Raw genomic sequence first — 16,353 nt, 5'->3', positions numbered from 1 at the left:
TTTCCTGTTTTCTTAATTTTTTTTTTCTTTCTTTTTAAAAAATAGCTATCAGCTTTAGGACAGGTAAAGTTAGTGCTGCATTGGATGACTAAAATTCTGATAGAAAACCCACAGTCTTTCTGGCCAGAAGAACCAGATGGCAGAGTTTAGGGCAAGCATTACTGCTGGAAAATGAAAAATGAATCCACTGAGAATTAGATTGGTATAGCCCCAAGTTCTTAAGTTCTGTGTATAAATTCTGCCCAAATCTCTGACTGGCCTCTAAACCATACATTTGCAGAGCAAACCACAAACTTCCTAATGATAGGGTACTGAACTGAGATTCAAGTTTATAGTTTGAGTCCAACCAAGGTAATTTCCTGCTAAAACAAAAATATCAACACTCTTCAGAAACAAAATCCATAAGGTCCAGGATACCATCTCAAAGTGATGAATGAGGAAATATTGACCTATTCTCAAGAGAAAAAAACCATCAACAGATAGCAACCCCAGTATGCCCCAGCTGTTGGAATTAGCAGACAAGGGCTTTAAAACAAGAACTATAACTATAAGTTTGGGGGAAATGAGGTAAAGAAAATATGTTCATAATGAATGAAAGGATAAGGGATATCAGCAGAGAAATAGAAACCATAAAAAATGTACCATATTTAAATTCTAGAACTAAAAAAGACAGTATCTTAAATAAAAAAATTAACCTAAAGAGCTTAATAGCAGAATGGAGATAACAGAGCAAAGAGCCAGAGAACTTGAAATTATCCAAGGTGAAGAATAGAAAATGACAGAAGTAAAGAAACAGAGACTTAACAATTTGTAGAGCTATAACAAGCTTTCTAACATATTTCTAATTGGAATCCCAGAAGGCAAGGAGAGATAATGGGCAGAAAATCTTTTGAAGAAATAATGACTGAAAATTTCCCAATCTGGGGTGAAGATATAAATTTACAGATTCAAGAAGCTCAGTTAAATGCAAGCAGACTAAATACAAGAAAACACTGTTTAGGCACATTGTAGTCAAACTGCTAAAAACCTAAGCTAAAGAGGAAATCTAGAAGGCAGCCAGAGAAAAATGACATTAAATACAGGGGAACAATGATTAGCTTTTGATGATTTCCATTAGAAACTATGGAGGTCAGAGACAGTGGAACAATATCTTTAAAATGCTGGGGAAGAAATTGTCAACCTAGAATTTTATATCAAATAAAAATTTCCTTCAAGAATAAAGACAAAATAAAGACATTCTGATATGAAAGAAAACTAAACAAACTCGTCAGCATAAGATATGCACTACAAGATATTCTAAAAGAAGTTCTCCAGGTAGAAAGGAAATATTAACAGACACTTGGATCCTCAAGAAGAAATGAACATCAGAAATGGTAAATATTGGAGTAAATATCAGTAACTAGTTTTTCTTCTTAATTTCTTAAAAATAGAAATGATCATTTTATGAGAAATTATACCCTTGTCTTGTGGGGTTTATAATGTGTGTAGATGTGATCCATATGACACCTATATAGCATAAAGGGAGGTGTTTAGATGGACTTATATGGATGGAAGGTTTCTGCATTTTTGTGTGTGAAGTGGTATGATATTAATTCTAAGTAGAGTGTGAAAAGTTAAGGATATAGGCATACCTTTAAGATAGTGTGGAGATATCCAGACCACTGCAATACAGTGAATATTGCAATAAAGTGAGTGACACAAATTTTTTGGTTTCCTAGTGCATTTAAACATTATGTTTACACTATACTGTAGTCTATAAAGTGTGCAATAGCATTATGTCTAAAAAAGCAACTTACACACATTAAGTAAAAAATACTTTATTGCTAAAAAATGCAAACCATCATCTGAGTCTTCAATGAGTTGTAATCTTTTTGCAATAGTAATGTAACCGAACCCAGGTTTGGCTGCTTGCCATTCATAAGCCATTAATTTGAGAGGCAAGCGTCAGTAGAAAAGAAAGGTGCTTTAATCAGAAAAGCTGGCAATCTGTGAAGAAGGTGGACTTGTGTCCAGAGACCAACTCCAAAGATTCTCCTCAACCATGACAGTTTTTAAAGGGAAAAATGGAGGCGAAGAATCTCAGTGAATCATCAAGGCAGGAGGTTTGGTTCTGCATCATTCTCCATTGAGTGCAGACTGGCTGACTCTTTCTTCAGATGTTCTCTTGCCTGTGTGATCTGCCTGCAGGATTGCTAAGAAGGCTGTTGGGTGTAGAGAGCTAGTAATTTTTTAACTGCTTAATTCTTCATTCTTACTTTTTATCTAGGAAAATAATCAAGTTAGACAAGGTACGGTGTATATTCAAGAGAGCATAAGTCGGGAGTTAGTTTCAATTGCTTAATGATCTCATTCCTATAATTAGGTTCTTTTAAGGTTAGAGGGGAACAGAAATGGACAAAGAGGAAAGGGACAAAAGAGCTGCTTTCAATAACATCAGAAATCACTGGTTGTAGATCACCAAAACAAATATAATAATAATGGAAAAGTTTGAAATATTGCGAGAATTACCAAAATATGACACAGAGACATGAAGTGAGCAAATGATGTTGGAAAAATTGTGCTGGTGGACTTGCATGACACATGGTTACCACAAACCTTCAATTTGGAAAAATGCAGTATCAGCAAAGATCAATAAAGCAAAGCACAGTAAAATGAGGTATGCCTGTATATATTGTAACCCCTAGAACAACAGAAATAAAATAAAAGCCAGTTGACAAAAAGGAATTTTAAAATATATTCAAATAATTGAAAAAAGGCAAGAAAAGGTGAACAGAGGAAGAAAATGTAGAGAAGACAAAAAGAAAACAAATAATAAAATCATAGACCTAGGGACTTCCCTGGTGGTCCAGTGGGTAAGGCTCCATGCTCCCAGTGCAGGGGTCCTGGGTTCGATCCCTGGTTGGGGAACTAGATCCTGCATGCATGCCACAACTAAGAGTCCGCATGCTGCAACTAAAGATCCCGCACACGGCAACGAAGATCCTGCATGCCACAGCTAAGTCCTGGTGCAGCCCAAATAAATAAATAAATAAATATTTTAAAAAAATCATAGACCTAAATGTTAAATGAGCTAAACGTTCCAGTAAAAGGTAGAGGTTATCAGGATGGATTAAAAAATATCAAGAGATATACTTTAAATATAAATATAGATTGAAAGTAAATGGATGCAAAGAGCTATATTCTACAAACAGTAGTAATACGAAGCCTGGTGTGTGGGCTTATTAACGTCAGATTAAATTGACTGAGGCAGGCCCTGCCGGTCCCTTTGGCCCCACCAGAGGATGCTTGTGCTGGGCTCTGCCTCTCTGTCCTCAGTTCACGGCAGCAGGGGTCCTGCGCCCCTGACTCCCGGGCCTTGGTGCTGGAGTTTGTCCACTAGGGATTACAGTGGTGGGTAAATCAAGTATTGTGTGGCTGTTTGTGGAAAACAGTTTTGAGCCTAAGATCAGTTCAACAACAGGGCATCTTTTGTCTAGCACCAAAACGAGTGACATAAATTCCTAACCTGGGATACAGCTACGCAAGAATGATTTTCTGCTTTACCACCAATGTTCATTTATAATGATTTATGATGCCAAAAAGGAGAGGTATTTTCAACATTAAGGAATGAATTAAAAGATCTTTGACAGCAAGTCCCATCTAATTTTGTAGTTGATGTGGCAGGAAATAAGTGTGATATTATTGCAAAAGGTGAGTCATGGAGAGAGATGCTAAGGATTGCACTGACTCAGCCATACAATTTTGTAGAGATCAGTGCAAAAACCACAGTGAACTTAAAGGACTCTAAAGAAGTTACTCAAAGAATTCCATTCACTCACACCCCCCACCCCCGTTTGGTAGTAAGGGCTTCTGACTCCAAAGACAACCTTTAGAGTCAAAGTGAAAAAAAGTTGTTGTTGGCTGAACCTCAGCCTCTCACACTTGATAATGAAATAGTTGGTTCTAAAAGTTAACAGGGGACTTCGAATTTCTGCCACTACTTTTTGCCTGGCTGGTTTTGAGTCTTCTTTGTGCACAGGGGATTCCCCAAAATACCCAAGGTCTGTTTTCTCATTGAAGACTCCAGTCATGATATTTCTGTTCATTGAATTCTGTTATAAAAAGAAACTTTGGTGTGAAAAACTACTTCATTGATGTTTGACTTTACTGAAAATAAATACATAAGGTAGTATTTTTGCAGTGAAGGTTTTATGTAACATTTTATTAAGTTTCTCTTTCATGGTCCTTAAAAAAAAAAAGAGTCTGTGGAGCCTGTAATTTCCCTGGATCCCCATTATCACTGTTATAAAGGATTGCACCATTTAAAATGGCATAGGATATCTAAAATGGAGGCTGGCAATTATTATTTGAATCAAAAATGGATTCAATTTATAGGACTGTTCATGGGATTGATGGAGAGAATTTCATCTTCCTGCCATCTCTAAAGCAGTTTTCATTGAAAACATTAGCCAAGGATACACGTGGAAAATTAACATTGTCCAGTGTTCATATAAAGCTATGATGACCAGGTCTGGGATTACGGAAGGCCACTCTAAAAGTCTGTCCACGATACTGGATTCAAGGAAGGCTTGTTAGAAAGTGTGGGATTTGAGCAATAGATTGTATAGTATTAGAAAAGAAGGTAGAGGTAAAGTCATGATCTTGCGCTGACTCTTCTGCCTAGGATACGCTTCCTTCTTCTCTGCTTGGTGGCACCCCGCTTATTTTTCCAAGGTGCTCTAGTCCCATTGTTACCTGCAAAGCTGCCTTTGAACCCAGGTAAAATGAGTAGTTTGTGTTCTGAATATTATGTTTATACCTTGTATCCCTTTTTACCTTGTATCATGGTTATGATCTGGTTGTGTCTGTCGGCTGTGACAAGTCCATCTGGTCACAACATGGTTCTGAAAAAGCCTACTAGTTTTAGCTTCATTAAAGACCTTCCTCAAAAATTCTAGATATACCAATTACTGGCTGAGAATTCAGCAAATTATTTTAAAAACTTTGAGTATCAGTTTCTTTATCTGTAAAATGGAGGTCGAAATATTTACTATGCAGCATTATTGTAATTTGTGTACAGTGTCTAGCAAATTGCCTGGCTCCTAGTAGGTGTTCTCTAAATGCTAGTTCCTCCTTTTATTTATCTTTTGTCTTCAGCACTCATTTCAGTGCAGACAAATAATAGGAATTCATGAACGTATGTTGAATTGAATATAAAATTGTAATATACCGTCAAATGGGAACATTTAATTAGCTGTATTATCTATACATCTAGTAAAATACTGTTTGAACTCCAGTTAGATTTTTAAAAAGAAGCTAAGTAGCTCTTCCTGCTTACGTGGCCTAAAGGCGCCATTTTCTTTTAATCTATACTAAAATAAGAATCTCCTGGAAAGGTAAATCAGTTTGGTTCCATAGAGCCATATAATTATTTTGTGTTAATTTATAGGAAAACTCCTTTTAATTACCTATCTTAAAAGTTTTTCACTCTAAATCTGTATGTACTTATATAACTAAGTGGACATCCTGGTCGTTTTGACACTGGGTTTTTAAGGAAAAGATCTGCATATCCATGTGCATCTCCAAAGTATTTATGTAGATCCTTGTAATTACTTTATAAATCCTCTTTGCATGTACTTCATCTGTAAGTCTTGTTATAGTTATTCATTGTGGAGAATGTAGAGGTCCTTATACCATTCTCAAAAAATGAATGTCCTGGGACTTCCCTGGTGGCGCAGTGGTTAAGAATCTGCCTGCCAATGCAGGGGACGTGGGTCCAATCCCTGGTCCGGGAAGATTCCACATGCCACGGAGCAACTAAGCCCGTGCACCACACTACTGAGCCTGTGCTCTAGAGCCTGTGAGCCACAACTACTGAAGCTCGCACTCCACAACTACTGAAGCCTGCGCGCCTAGAGCCTGTCTGCACACAACAAGAGAAGCCACTGCAATGAGAAGCCTGTGCACTGCAACAAAGAGTAGCCCCCGCTCACCGCAACAAGAGAAAGCCCGCCACAGCAACGAAGACCCAACACAGCCAAAAATAAATGAATGAAAAATAAAATAGGGCTTCCCTGGTGGCGCAGTGGTTGAGAGTCCATCTGCCGATGCAGGGGACATGGGTTCGTGCCCCGGTCCGGGAAGATCCGACATGCCGCGGAGCGGCTAGGCCCGTGAGCCATGGCCGCTGAGCCTGCGCGTCCGGAGCCTGTGCTCCTCAATGGGAGAGGCCACAACAGTGAGAGGCCCGTGTACCGCAAAAAAATAATAATAATAATAAAAATAAATAAATAAATTTATAAAAAAGAGAATGTCCCATAATTCCAGTACTCTGTCTTATATGGCCAAGTGCTCATTTAGCTCTGTTTAGAGATCATTAAAAAATAATAGGCAAGAACTTCTGTTGAATTTTAAAATAATATTTAGTAAATAATGACAAATGTTGATATAAATGTACTATAAAATCTTCATGTCTAAGAAAAATAATATTAAACAACTAATATTAAAAATTTTGGTAGCTAAATAACATTTCAGGAGATGGATCTATTGTATTGATAATTTGCCTAATATTTGAATTGCAAAAACTCTTCAATTTAATGAGTACAGTCCTTTTTCACTTAAGTGTCCTGTAAAAACCTAAAGGTTTTCAAGCCAAATGAATTCTGTTTAGAATTTTGTTCAGAAAATACTTCCCAGAGCATAAAGTTTGAATTATATATCCTTGTAAAGGCTGATTTTTTTTTTAAGTTAACCCTTTAAAAATTAAATCTCAAAGACTTAAAGGCATTGTTATTCTACTTTAATTTTGCTGAGTGGAAATCTTTTAATCAAGAATATTACAAGTGGGCCTTTACATTTCTCATTGTCGTTAACCTACTGAACGGTTCATGCCTGTTAAACTACATGTCAGGGCCTGCCTTATATGTCCATAAAAAAAGATATTCCGTGAGTAAGACCAAAATGTTACCTTAACATAAACTTTCATTACTGTAATATTTTAGTTTTAATTCTGTAACATTTCATTTTTTGATATTCACTAGTGTTGTGTATTTTTCTCTAATAAATTTTCAAAGAGCTTATTGAGGCATAATTGACATACAATAAATGACACATATTTAAAGGATACAATTTTAAAAATACTGACATACATATACATCTGTGAAATCACCACCCCAACAATATAATTAACATTTCCATCTCACCCCAAATTTCCTCCTCCCCTTTTTCATCTCTCCCTGCCATCCCTGTCCTAATCCCTCCCTTTCCCAGGCAACTGATTTCTTTAGATTATTATAGATTAGTTGGCTTTTCCTACAGTTTTGTATATATGGAATCACACAGTATGGAACTCTTTTTTTTGAGGGGTAGGAGGGTTTTGCCTCTTTTACCCCATATAATTATTTTGAGATTCATCTATTTTTTTGTGTGTATGAATAGTTTATCTTTTTTATTGCTGAGTAGTATTTCATTATATAGATATACCACAGTTTATCCATTCACCTAATGATGGACATTTGGATTGCTTCTAGTTTTTGGCTGTTACAGATAAAGCTACAATTTTAGCTATTATGATAAAGCTACTATAAACATTGAGTGTATTTAAAAAATTATTTCATTTTTGATTTTTACCACTTACTGGCAATCATGGCTGTCAACTCTTTTCGTATAGCAATGTTTTTATGCACCTTCCCCAGCAACTTTGTAATTAGGGAAGACTATGAAAATACCTAACTTTAAACCCATTTCCTGCATTTTACCCATTTTACTCATTCGAGCTATTGATTATAGGAAAAAAAGATCTCATTTTGAAGAGATCCTGGCTAGCATTATCTTACCTTTTATAATATCTGGCTAGCATTATCTCACCTTTTATAATATCACTAAATAAAAATTTCAAATGTAACTGAATTTAAAGCCTGCATTATCTTACCTTTTATAATATCACTAAATAAAAATTTTAAGTGTAATTGAATTTAAAGCCTGTAGTCCTTATTAACCAAAGAGCTTATGCAAATACTTTCTTCACTATAATGATGTTATGATGAATATTTTTCTAAAGAGAATAAATGTTTCCTAATGACCATATTTTATATCCATAAGTAAATGTGGCTATTGAAATCTTAGTTATCAAATTTTCTTTAAACAAGGAAATATAGAAAGGATCCCATGATGCAATACTTAAAAAGAAAAATTGAGACACAAACTAACTTGTGATTTTTATAATTTGGAAAACTTTTTACTGTTCTCATTTTTATACTTTTTTATTTTTTAAATCTCATTACTTTATAGAGTTGACTTTTAAAAGGAATATTTAATTTATTTATTTATTTATTTATTTAGTCTGTGCCACACGGCTTGTGAGATCTTAGTTCCCCGACCACAGATTGAACCTGGACCTTTGGCAGTGAGAGCATAGAGTCCTAAACTGCTGAACTGCCAGGGAGTTCCTTAAAAGGAATGTTTTATATGCAATAAAAATTCAACCTCCTGAAAAGAATATTCCAAGTCTCCATTATTAATAAAAAGTATGCAAAGCTTAAAATTTGTTTCCCCTTTCCATTTATTTATTCTTAACGATATGTGTGTTTATGTGTGTGTATATGCGTATGAATATACATACACGATGGCACATATACATATATATAAAAAACACCATTATAAGGCAACAAAAACTATCTGTTTATGATATATAATTACATTAACTTTACAGTCTATTAAGAATGGAGTTTTAATGTTTAGGTAGTTTCTTGGAAAGTGGCCTTAATGTTATTTACTTTAATGGAAATATATCAACTTGATATAAATACATGCACAGTTCTGTCTGTTGATGTGTTTTCTTAAATGGCAAACTGTGTTACACAGTCTTCTGTACTGAGAACTTTTATTATAGATGAGAAAAAGAAAATATAATTTGTTTCCCAGTAGAATCTGTATGTTCAAATATTAAATACTTTTAAATAGATCTTTTTATGTTGAATTATTGATTTAGGATCATTCGTGATATCTTCCAAATTCTTTTCTTGCTTTTTATTATAGTTTAAAGCTAATTTGATTGAATGCCTTTTGATATTCTTTCTGTGATTGTTAATTTTTTCTGTTATTAAGAATATAATAAATTTTGTATAGTACCGGAATAGAGATCAGTTTTGGTTATTTTTCTTCTCTTTTGCTTCTTTATCTTTTTCATCAGTAGAAAGCTTTATTTGCCAGGCTAAAATATAAGCTAACATTATGATTTAGGTGAAGTGAAAAACTAATACTAATTTTTTCTTTCAGATCTCTATAAAAATGGACTCCAAAGAGCTAACTTTGTACCATTCATAGCTGTCCTGAAGGTAAGGAAAATCAGTTACTTATGTTCACTGACTAATATCATATTGATTAATAATCAAGGGCTTTTATAGGATTGCTATGGTCTTGCATTCAAGCAGAATTTATTTTGTTATTCGATGGTAATAGTTAAAGACTCTAAAGGAGAAAAGAGTCTTTTTTATATAGTATTCATCAATATGTACACAGGAAAAATTACAAAATATAGTCTAAATTATTGTCCAGCTGCAGCATTTGATAGTTTGCATTTTATAAATTTTAATTTGAGGTTTGATTGTAAATATTATAGTGGAATGTTTCAACTTATACATTGATTTCTGAAAAAATGTTTAATGTTCCTTGTTTCCTTCAGGTTAATGGCCATTAACATGTTTTCCCAGCTATTAAAGTTGCTATTTTAGAGTAGCATTATTACAAAAATATTGTAATATATTTAAATGTGATTGCCATCAAGTTATCATGAAATTATGTCAAGTTGAGGTACATAAATAGTTTAAATATTTGTGTGTATCATCACTGCATAGAGTTTAAAATAGGCTTCATTACAATATGATGAAGAATAAAGTAGCCTTCTTTTTCACTGTTAATTTTAGTAATTTTTTACATGATTATTCAATAATTCTACATTCTACCAATATTTATTGGGAACCTACTATGTGCAAAGTGCTACATTAGGCATAATGGATAATATAATCATTAAGTAGGTTGTGTTTCTTGCTTGCAAGTCATTTATAATCTGGTTGGGCATATACTGTGTACACAGATACCTAAAAAGCAAAATGTTTTTGGTAATTACCAAAAAGAAGCATATATGCCAAAATATAATTCCTGTAATTCTCAGGCACATTTTTCCCTGTCCATAACAACATATCTAAAGAAAGGATAGAATTGTATTTTTTTTAAAGACCTAAAACCTCAAAAATTCTTACCAAGAAGGAGGAGTAAAAACATTTTATATTCACATATTCTGAAGATGCAGTCAGACAATCTTTTTGAAATATACTTTAGTTGGAGCTATTGTTAGTGCCAAACTTTATTCCCTGTGCTATCCAAACATCTGTTTCCTTGACCAATTTTAGGTTCCCAGAAGATTTTAGTTTCTCTGAGATGGTTTCAGATGGAGGAAAAAGTACTTTTTGAAGATTTATGCTGTTAGTAATTTTTTCCCCTTTGTATTCATGTTTTACATTTGAGGAGAAGGTAGATTTGCAATGTCTTCTCCACGCCAGGAATCCAAAGTAATGTGGTGTATGTAGATACCAAAATATAAACAGGGAAGCTAAGAAAAATAGATGCTAAAAATAGTTTCTTCATGTAGCATAAAATACACAAAATATAAAGAGATGGCTCACAAATGAAACAAGCTAAAAGATTCTCAGGGAACTTTGTAGTTGTACTTTTTTTAACCCCAAACCTTATTTTTTGGTCAGTTATTTGTCATACTTTAACATATAATAGCATTACTAATAAACAACTAAATTGACCAGATTGAATTTAATTTCCTTTCCCTTTCCCACCCTTAATTTTTTGTTAAAGAGGAAGAAAAACCAAAGAGATGAATAATCTGATTTGAGATCCAACAAGAACTGAGATAATACACAATTTGAAATTAAATATGAACTGAAATTTCCAGGAAACTAAATACCAGATTGGATGAGAAAATATCTAAAATGTCTCATTTATTTAAAAGACTTTTCACATGTAACAAAACATCAGTCTGATGAAATGTACACTAGAGCTGGTTTCCCTGGAGCTTTTTTGGTGGGCATACGAAGTTTCCCTTGTAAGGCAAAGTTGCTTCGTATTCATTTTACCTATTCACACATGCTAGTGTTACTCTTTCATTTTGGCCCAGCTGAGAGACATGTATAGTAGAAGTGGAAATACTAAATATCAAAACTTTGTTTTAAGATAGACTTAAAACAAATAGAGGATCTTAGTTTAATAAAAAGAGATTATAAACAAGATAGAAATTTATTTTGGGGAAAAGTACAGTGTAAAATCCTTTTTCTGCCTTACATTTTCCTCTGTAAACTGAGTGATAACAAGTTTGTAATTCACCACAAGAATTTGTGATTTGTTGCTTGGAGTATTGCAAAATGACCAAAAACTTATGTAAGCTATTAATGAACAGTATTTTCATAAGATAGTAAGAATGATGAGGAGGACTAATATGTTATTAAAAGCCATAGGTCTTGGACTTCCCTGGTGGTCCAGTGGTTAAGAGTCCGCCTTCCAATGCAGGGGACACAGGTTCAATCCCTGGTCGGGGAACTAAGATCCCACATGCTGCGGGGCAACTAAGCCCGCACGCTTTAGAGCCCAGGCGCCACAACTAGAGAGAAGCCTGCACACCACAATGAAGATCCTGCGTGCTGCAACTAAGACCTGATGCAGCCAAATAAATAAATAAATAAATATTAAAAATAATACAAGCCATAGGTCCATCAACAGATGAATAAACAAAATATAATATATTCATATAATGAAATATTGTTCTGACATAAAAAGGAGTGAAATTCTGATGTGATACTTTATGGATAAACCTTGAAAACATGTTAGGTGAGATAAGCCAGGCACAAAAGGACAAATATTATATGATTCCACTTATATGAGGTACCTAGGAAAGGCAAATTGATAGAGACAGAAAGTAAAATAGAGGTTACCAGGGGCTGGGAGGAAAGAGGAATAGGGAGTTATTGTTTCATGGGTGCAGAGTCTCTGTTTAGGATGATGAAAAGTTCTGGAAACGGATAATGGTGATGGTTGCATAACATTGTGAATGTACTTAATGCCATTGAATTATACACTTAAAAATGGTTAAAATGATAAATTTTATGTTATGTGTATTTTACCACAATTTATAAAAAAAGAAAAGAAGCCATAGGACTAGAACGGATATAGGAAACGATCAGGTACATTTCCTCTAGAAACCGCTTGTAGAAAGCAAAGGAAAACAAAACAGAAAACTCTTACATGTACTTTTTACTGCCTTTTAAGTAGGGAGTTTCCTGTTTTTTTCTTGTACTTTCTTTGAGTTTATTTTGCTGTTCTTTTTAAAAATTTACTGAGATTAATTTTTATCTCATTTTAACCTTCTTTCTTAAATGCAGTTAAGGCTATTTATTTCCCTCTGAATAGCTGCATCCATGAAGTTTTGATATTTAGTATTTCTACTCTCAAGTTCAAAGTGTTTTCTAATTTCCATTGTGATTTCTTCTTTAACCCATGAATTATCTAGAAGTCTAGTTCTTTTTTTTTTTTTTTTTTTTCTGTACACGGGCCTCTCACTGCTGTGGCCTCTCCCGTTGCGGAGCACAGGCTCCGCAGCCATGGCTCGCGGGCCCAGCCGCTCTGCGGCATGTGGGATCTTCCGGGATCGGGGCACGAACCCGTGTCCCCTGCATCGGCAGGCGGACTCTCAACCACTGCGCCACCAGGGAAGCCCCTAGAAGTCTAGTTCTTAATTTTCAAACATATGAGAATTTTCTAGTTATCCTTTTGTTACTGTTTTCTTAATAAATGCTTAATTGCATTGTGGTCAGAGAATGTGCCCTTTGTGACTTCAGTTCTTTCAAATTTGTTGAAACTTGCTTTATGGCCCAATATGTGCATAATTTTTGTAAATATTCTCAGCATTCTTGAAAATAATGAGTACTCTCCAGTTATTGTGTGATACATATAATACCCATTAAGTTATCAATAGGTTTGTTGATTATGCTGTTCAAATCATTATTCTTATATATTTTTCACATCAGTTATTGAGAGGCTTATGGAAAACATCTCCCACTATAACTGTGAATTTATCCATTTCTCTTATAATTCTGTCATTGACCTTACATATTTGGAGGCTCTATTGTAAGTTGCATACAGATTTAAAATGATTCAATATTGCTTCTGAATGGAACTTTTAAAAGTTATTTTTTATTATGAAGGAGTAATTCTCCTTGTTTCAAGCATAGTCATTATTTCCTGATAAGCATTTTTATCATGTCTGCTTTCAAATCTTTTTTTAAAATATATTTATTTATTTATTTATTTATTTATTTATTTATTTATTTAGGCTGCGTTGGGTCTTTGTTGCTGTGCACGGGCTTCCTCTAGTTGTGGTGAGCAAGGGCTACTCTTCTGTTGCGGTGTGCGGGCTTCTCATTGCAGTGGCTTCTCTTGTTGTGGAGCATGGGCTCTAGGCACACGGGTTCAGTAGCTGTGGCACGTGGGCTCAGTAGTTGTGGCTTGCGGGCCCTAGAGCTCAGGCTCAGTAGTTGTGGCACACAGGCTTAGTTGCTCCGTGGCACGTGGGATCTTCCCGGACCAGGGCTTGAACCCATGTCCCCTGCATTGGCAGGCGGATTCTTAACCACTGTGCCACCGGGGAAACCCTGCTTTCCAATGTTTATCAGATAATTCTAACATCTCTGTCATCTTGATGTTGGCATTTGATTGTCTTTTTATATTCTGTTTGAGTTCTTTGTGGTTTTTGGTATGAGTGATTTTCAACTGAAACTTGGACAATTTAATAATATGTCATGAGACTTTGAACCTTATATTTGTTAATTGATATTTTATTGTGGTAAAATATGCATAACATAAGATTTACCACTTTAACCATTTTAAATGTACAGTTCAGTGGCATTAAGTACATTCACATTGTTGAGCAACCATCACCACCATGCATCTCTGGAACTTTTTCATCTTCCCAAACTGAAACCCTGTACTCTTTAAATAATCACTCCCTACTCTTCCCCTCCCCCAGATCCTGGTAACCACCTTTCTACTTTCTGTCCCTGTGAATTTGTCATTTCTAGGTACCTTATATAAGTAGAATCATATAATATTTGTCCTTTTTTGTCTGGCCTATTTCATTTAGCATAAGGACTTCAAGATTCATCCAATGGGCCTCCCTGGTGGCGCAGTGGTTGAGAGTCCGCCTGCCGATGCAGGGGATACGGGTTCGTGCCCCGGTCTGGGAGGATCCCATATGCCGCGGAGCGGCTGGGCCCGTGAGCCATGGCCGCTGGGCCTGCGCGTCCGGAGCCTGTGCTCCGCAACGGGAGAGGCCACAACAGTGAGAGGCCCGCGTACCGCAAAAAAAAAAAAAAAAAAAAAAGACTACCTCCATTCGGGCCTCCCTGGTGGCGCAGTGGTTGAGAGTCCGCCTGCCGATGCAGGGGATACGGGTTCGTGCCCCGGTCTGGGAGGATCCCATATGCCGCGGAGCGGCTGGGCCCGTGAGCCATGGCCGCTGGGCCTGCGCGTCCGGAGCCTGTGCTCCGCAACGGGAGAGGCCACAACAGTGAGAGGCCCGCATACCGCAAAAAAAAAAAAAAAAAAAAAAAAAAAAAGATTCATCCACACTGTAGCAAGAGTTAGAACTCCATTCCCTTTTAAGGCTAATATTCCATTATATGTTTATACCAATTTTGTTTATCCGTTCATCTGTTGGCTTCAGTAGTTGTGGTGCGTGGGCTGAGTAGTTGCGGTGCGTGGGCTCTAGGGTGCACGAGCTTCAGTAGTTGTGGCGTGCAGGTTCAGTAGTTGCGGCTCACAGGCTCTAGAGCACAGGCTCACTAGTTGTGGTACATGTGCTTAGTTGCTCCGCAGCATGTGGGATCTTCCCGGACCAGGGCTTGAACCCGTGTCCCCTGCATTGGCAGGCGGATTCTTAACCACTGCGCCATCAGGTAAGTCCCCTTCATTGTGTTTTGATTTGCATTTCTTAAATGATTAGTGATATCGAGCATCTTTTCCTGTGCTTCTTGGCCATTTGTATATCTTCTTTGTGGATCTTATTTAAACTTTCTGTTTCAACTGGCTATTTGGACACTCTTCTGGAAGGAGGAGAGGCACTGCCTTGTTACTGCCAGACATAGGTAGACGTCTGGGTTCCCTATTCAGCCTATTGACACCGGAGGCAAGGGTACTCCATGTTACTGCTGATGGAGGGGTTTAATTTCCACTGACATTGTGGGGATGGAGAGGATGCTCATTATTGACTGGCAGGGATGAAAGTTCCAGCTCCCTACGTGGCCTTCCATCTCTTTTTTTTTTTTTTTTTTTTGCCTCATCGCGTGGCATATGTGGGACCTAAGTTCCCCAACAAGGGATTGAACCCGCATCCCCTGCACTGGAAGTGCAAAGTCTGAACCACTGGACCTCCAGGGAAGTCCCTGGCCTTCCTTCTTTGACATTAGCCTGGCAGGAGTGTTCGTGGGCCTCATTACATCCTTGTGAGATTTTAATTCAAGGCTCCCTTCAGCCTTTGCTAGAATGGGTGGAGGTGGCACCACAGTTTTCTGTGGTGTTTGCTGCAGTAGAACTGTTATCGTCTAAAAGTTTTCTTTCTTGTTACACTGCCATTTTCCTAGTCCTTTGGCTAAAGAGAGCAGGCTTTTGTTGGAGCCTCATTTGTCTGTGTCAGTTGGCACTTCTGGGTCGCCGGCTTCTTCACTTCTAAGTCTGAGATATATGAGTCAAAAGAAGACTAGAGAACTCACCATTCTATTGTTATTCAGGTCTTGAGGTCCTTCACTGTTTTTCTTTCTTTCTACTATTCAGTGTTTTCTTATGTTTGTTTTATATATAATTTCCAGGATTTTAAAATGTACATAGCAGGAGGAACAGGGAAATGTCCAGCTACTCTGTCTTCCCAAAAGCAGAAGTCAGTTTATTAAAAGTTCTTGTCTGCTAATTCTATCATCTCTTGTCATTTCTGATTTTGTTTCTATGGTCTGATTTTTTTTTTTCCTGGTTGTGGGTCCTATTTTCCTGCTTCTTTGCAAGTTTAGTAATTTGTGATGGGATGATGGACATTGTGATTATTGCACTGAGTCTCTGTTATTTCCTTTAAGACTGTTGACTTTTATTGGCAAGTGGTTTTTTCTTGCAGGTCATCCTGATCCTTCTGAGGCTTGTTTTTAAAATTTGTTATCGTGTCTAGTGTAACCTTTACTCTAGGACTATATTTTAACCCTTCATCTGGATGTGACCCTTATAGGTTCTCTACTGAATCCCCCCTCTTAGTGTTCACTGAAGTCTCTCTAC

At 36.4% G+C, this 16,353-nt stretch overlaps 1 protein-coding gene across 4 annotated transcripts in view; it reads left to right on the top strand.

Annotated features, from left to right (window-relative positions):
• Window positions 1-16,353, top strand: part of AFG1L (AFG1 like ATPase) — a 229,655-nt gene that overhangs the window by 113,064 nt on the left and 100,238 nt on the right. For all 4 annotated transcript variants that reach the window (XM_082633942.1, XM_082633941.1, XM_082633940.1 and 1 more), the window contains one exon: window positions 9,256-9,314. In XM_082633942.1, coding sequence (XP_082490068.1) covers window positions 9,256-9,314 — 59 coding nt within the window. The remainder of the gene's footprint in view (window positions 1-9,255; window positions 9,315-16,353) is intronic.

The sequence above is a fragment of the Mesoplodon mirus genome (genome assembly GCF_964341445.2).
Source record: "Mesoplodon mirus genome assembly, chromosome: 10".
NCBI lineage: Eukaryota > Metazoa > Chordata > Mammalia > Artiodactyla > Ziphiidae > Mesoplodon > Mesoplodon mirus.
Note: the sequence above shows the minus strand (reverse complement) of the source record. Positions and strands in the feature narration are given on the sequence as shown.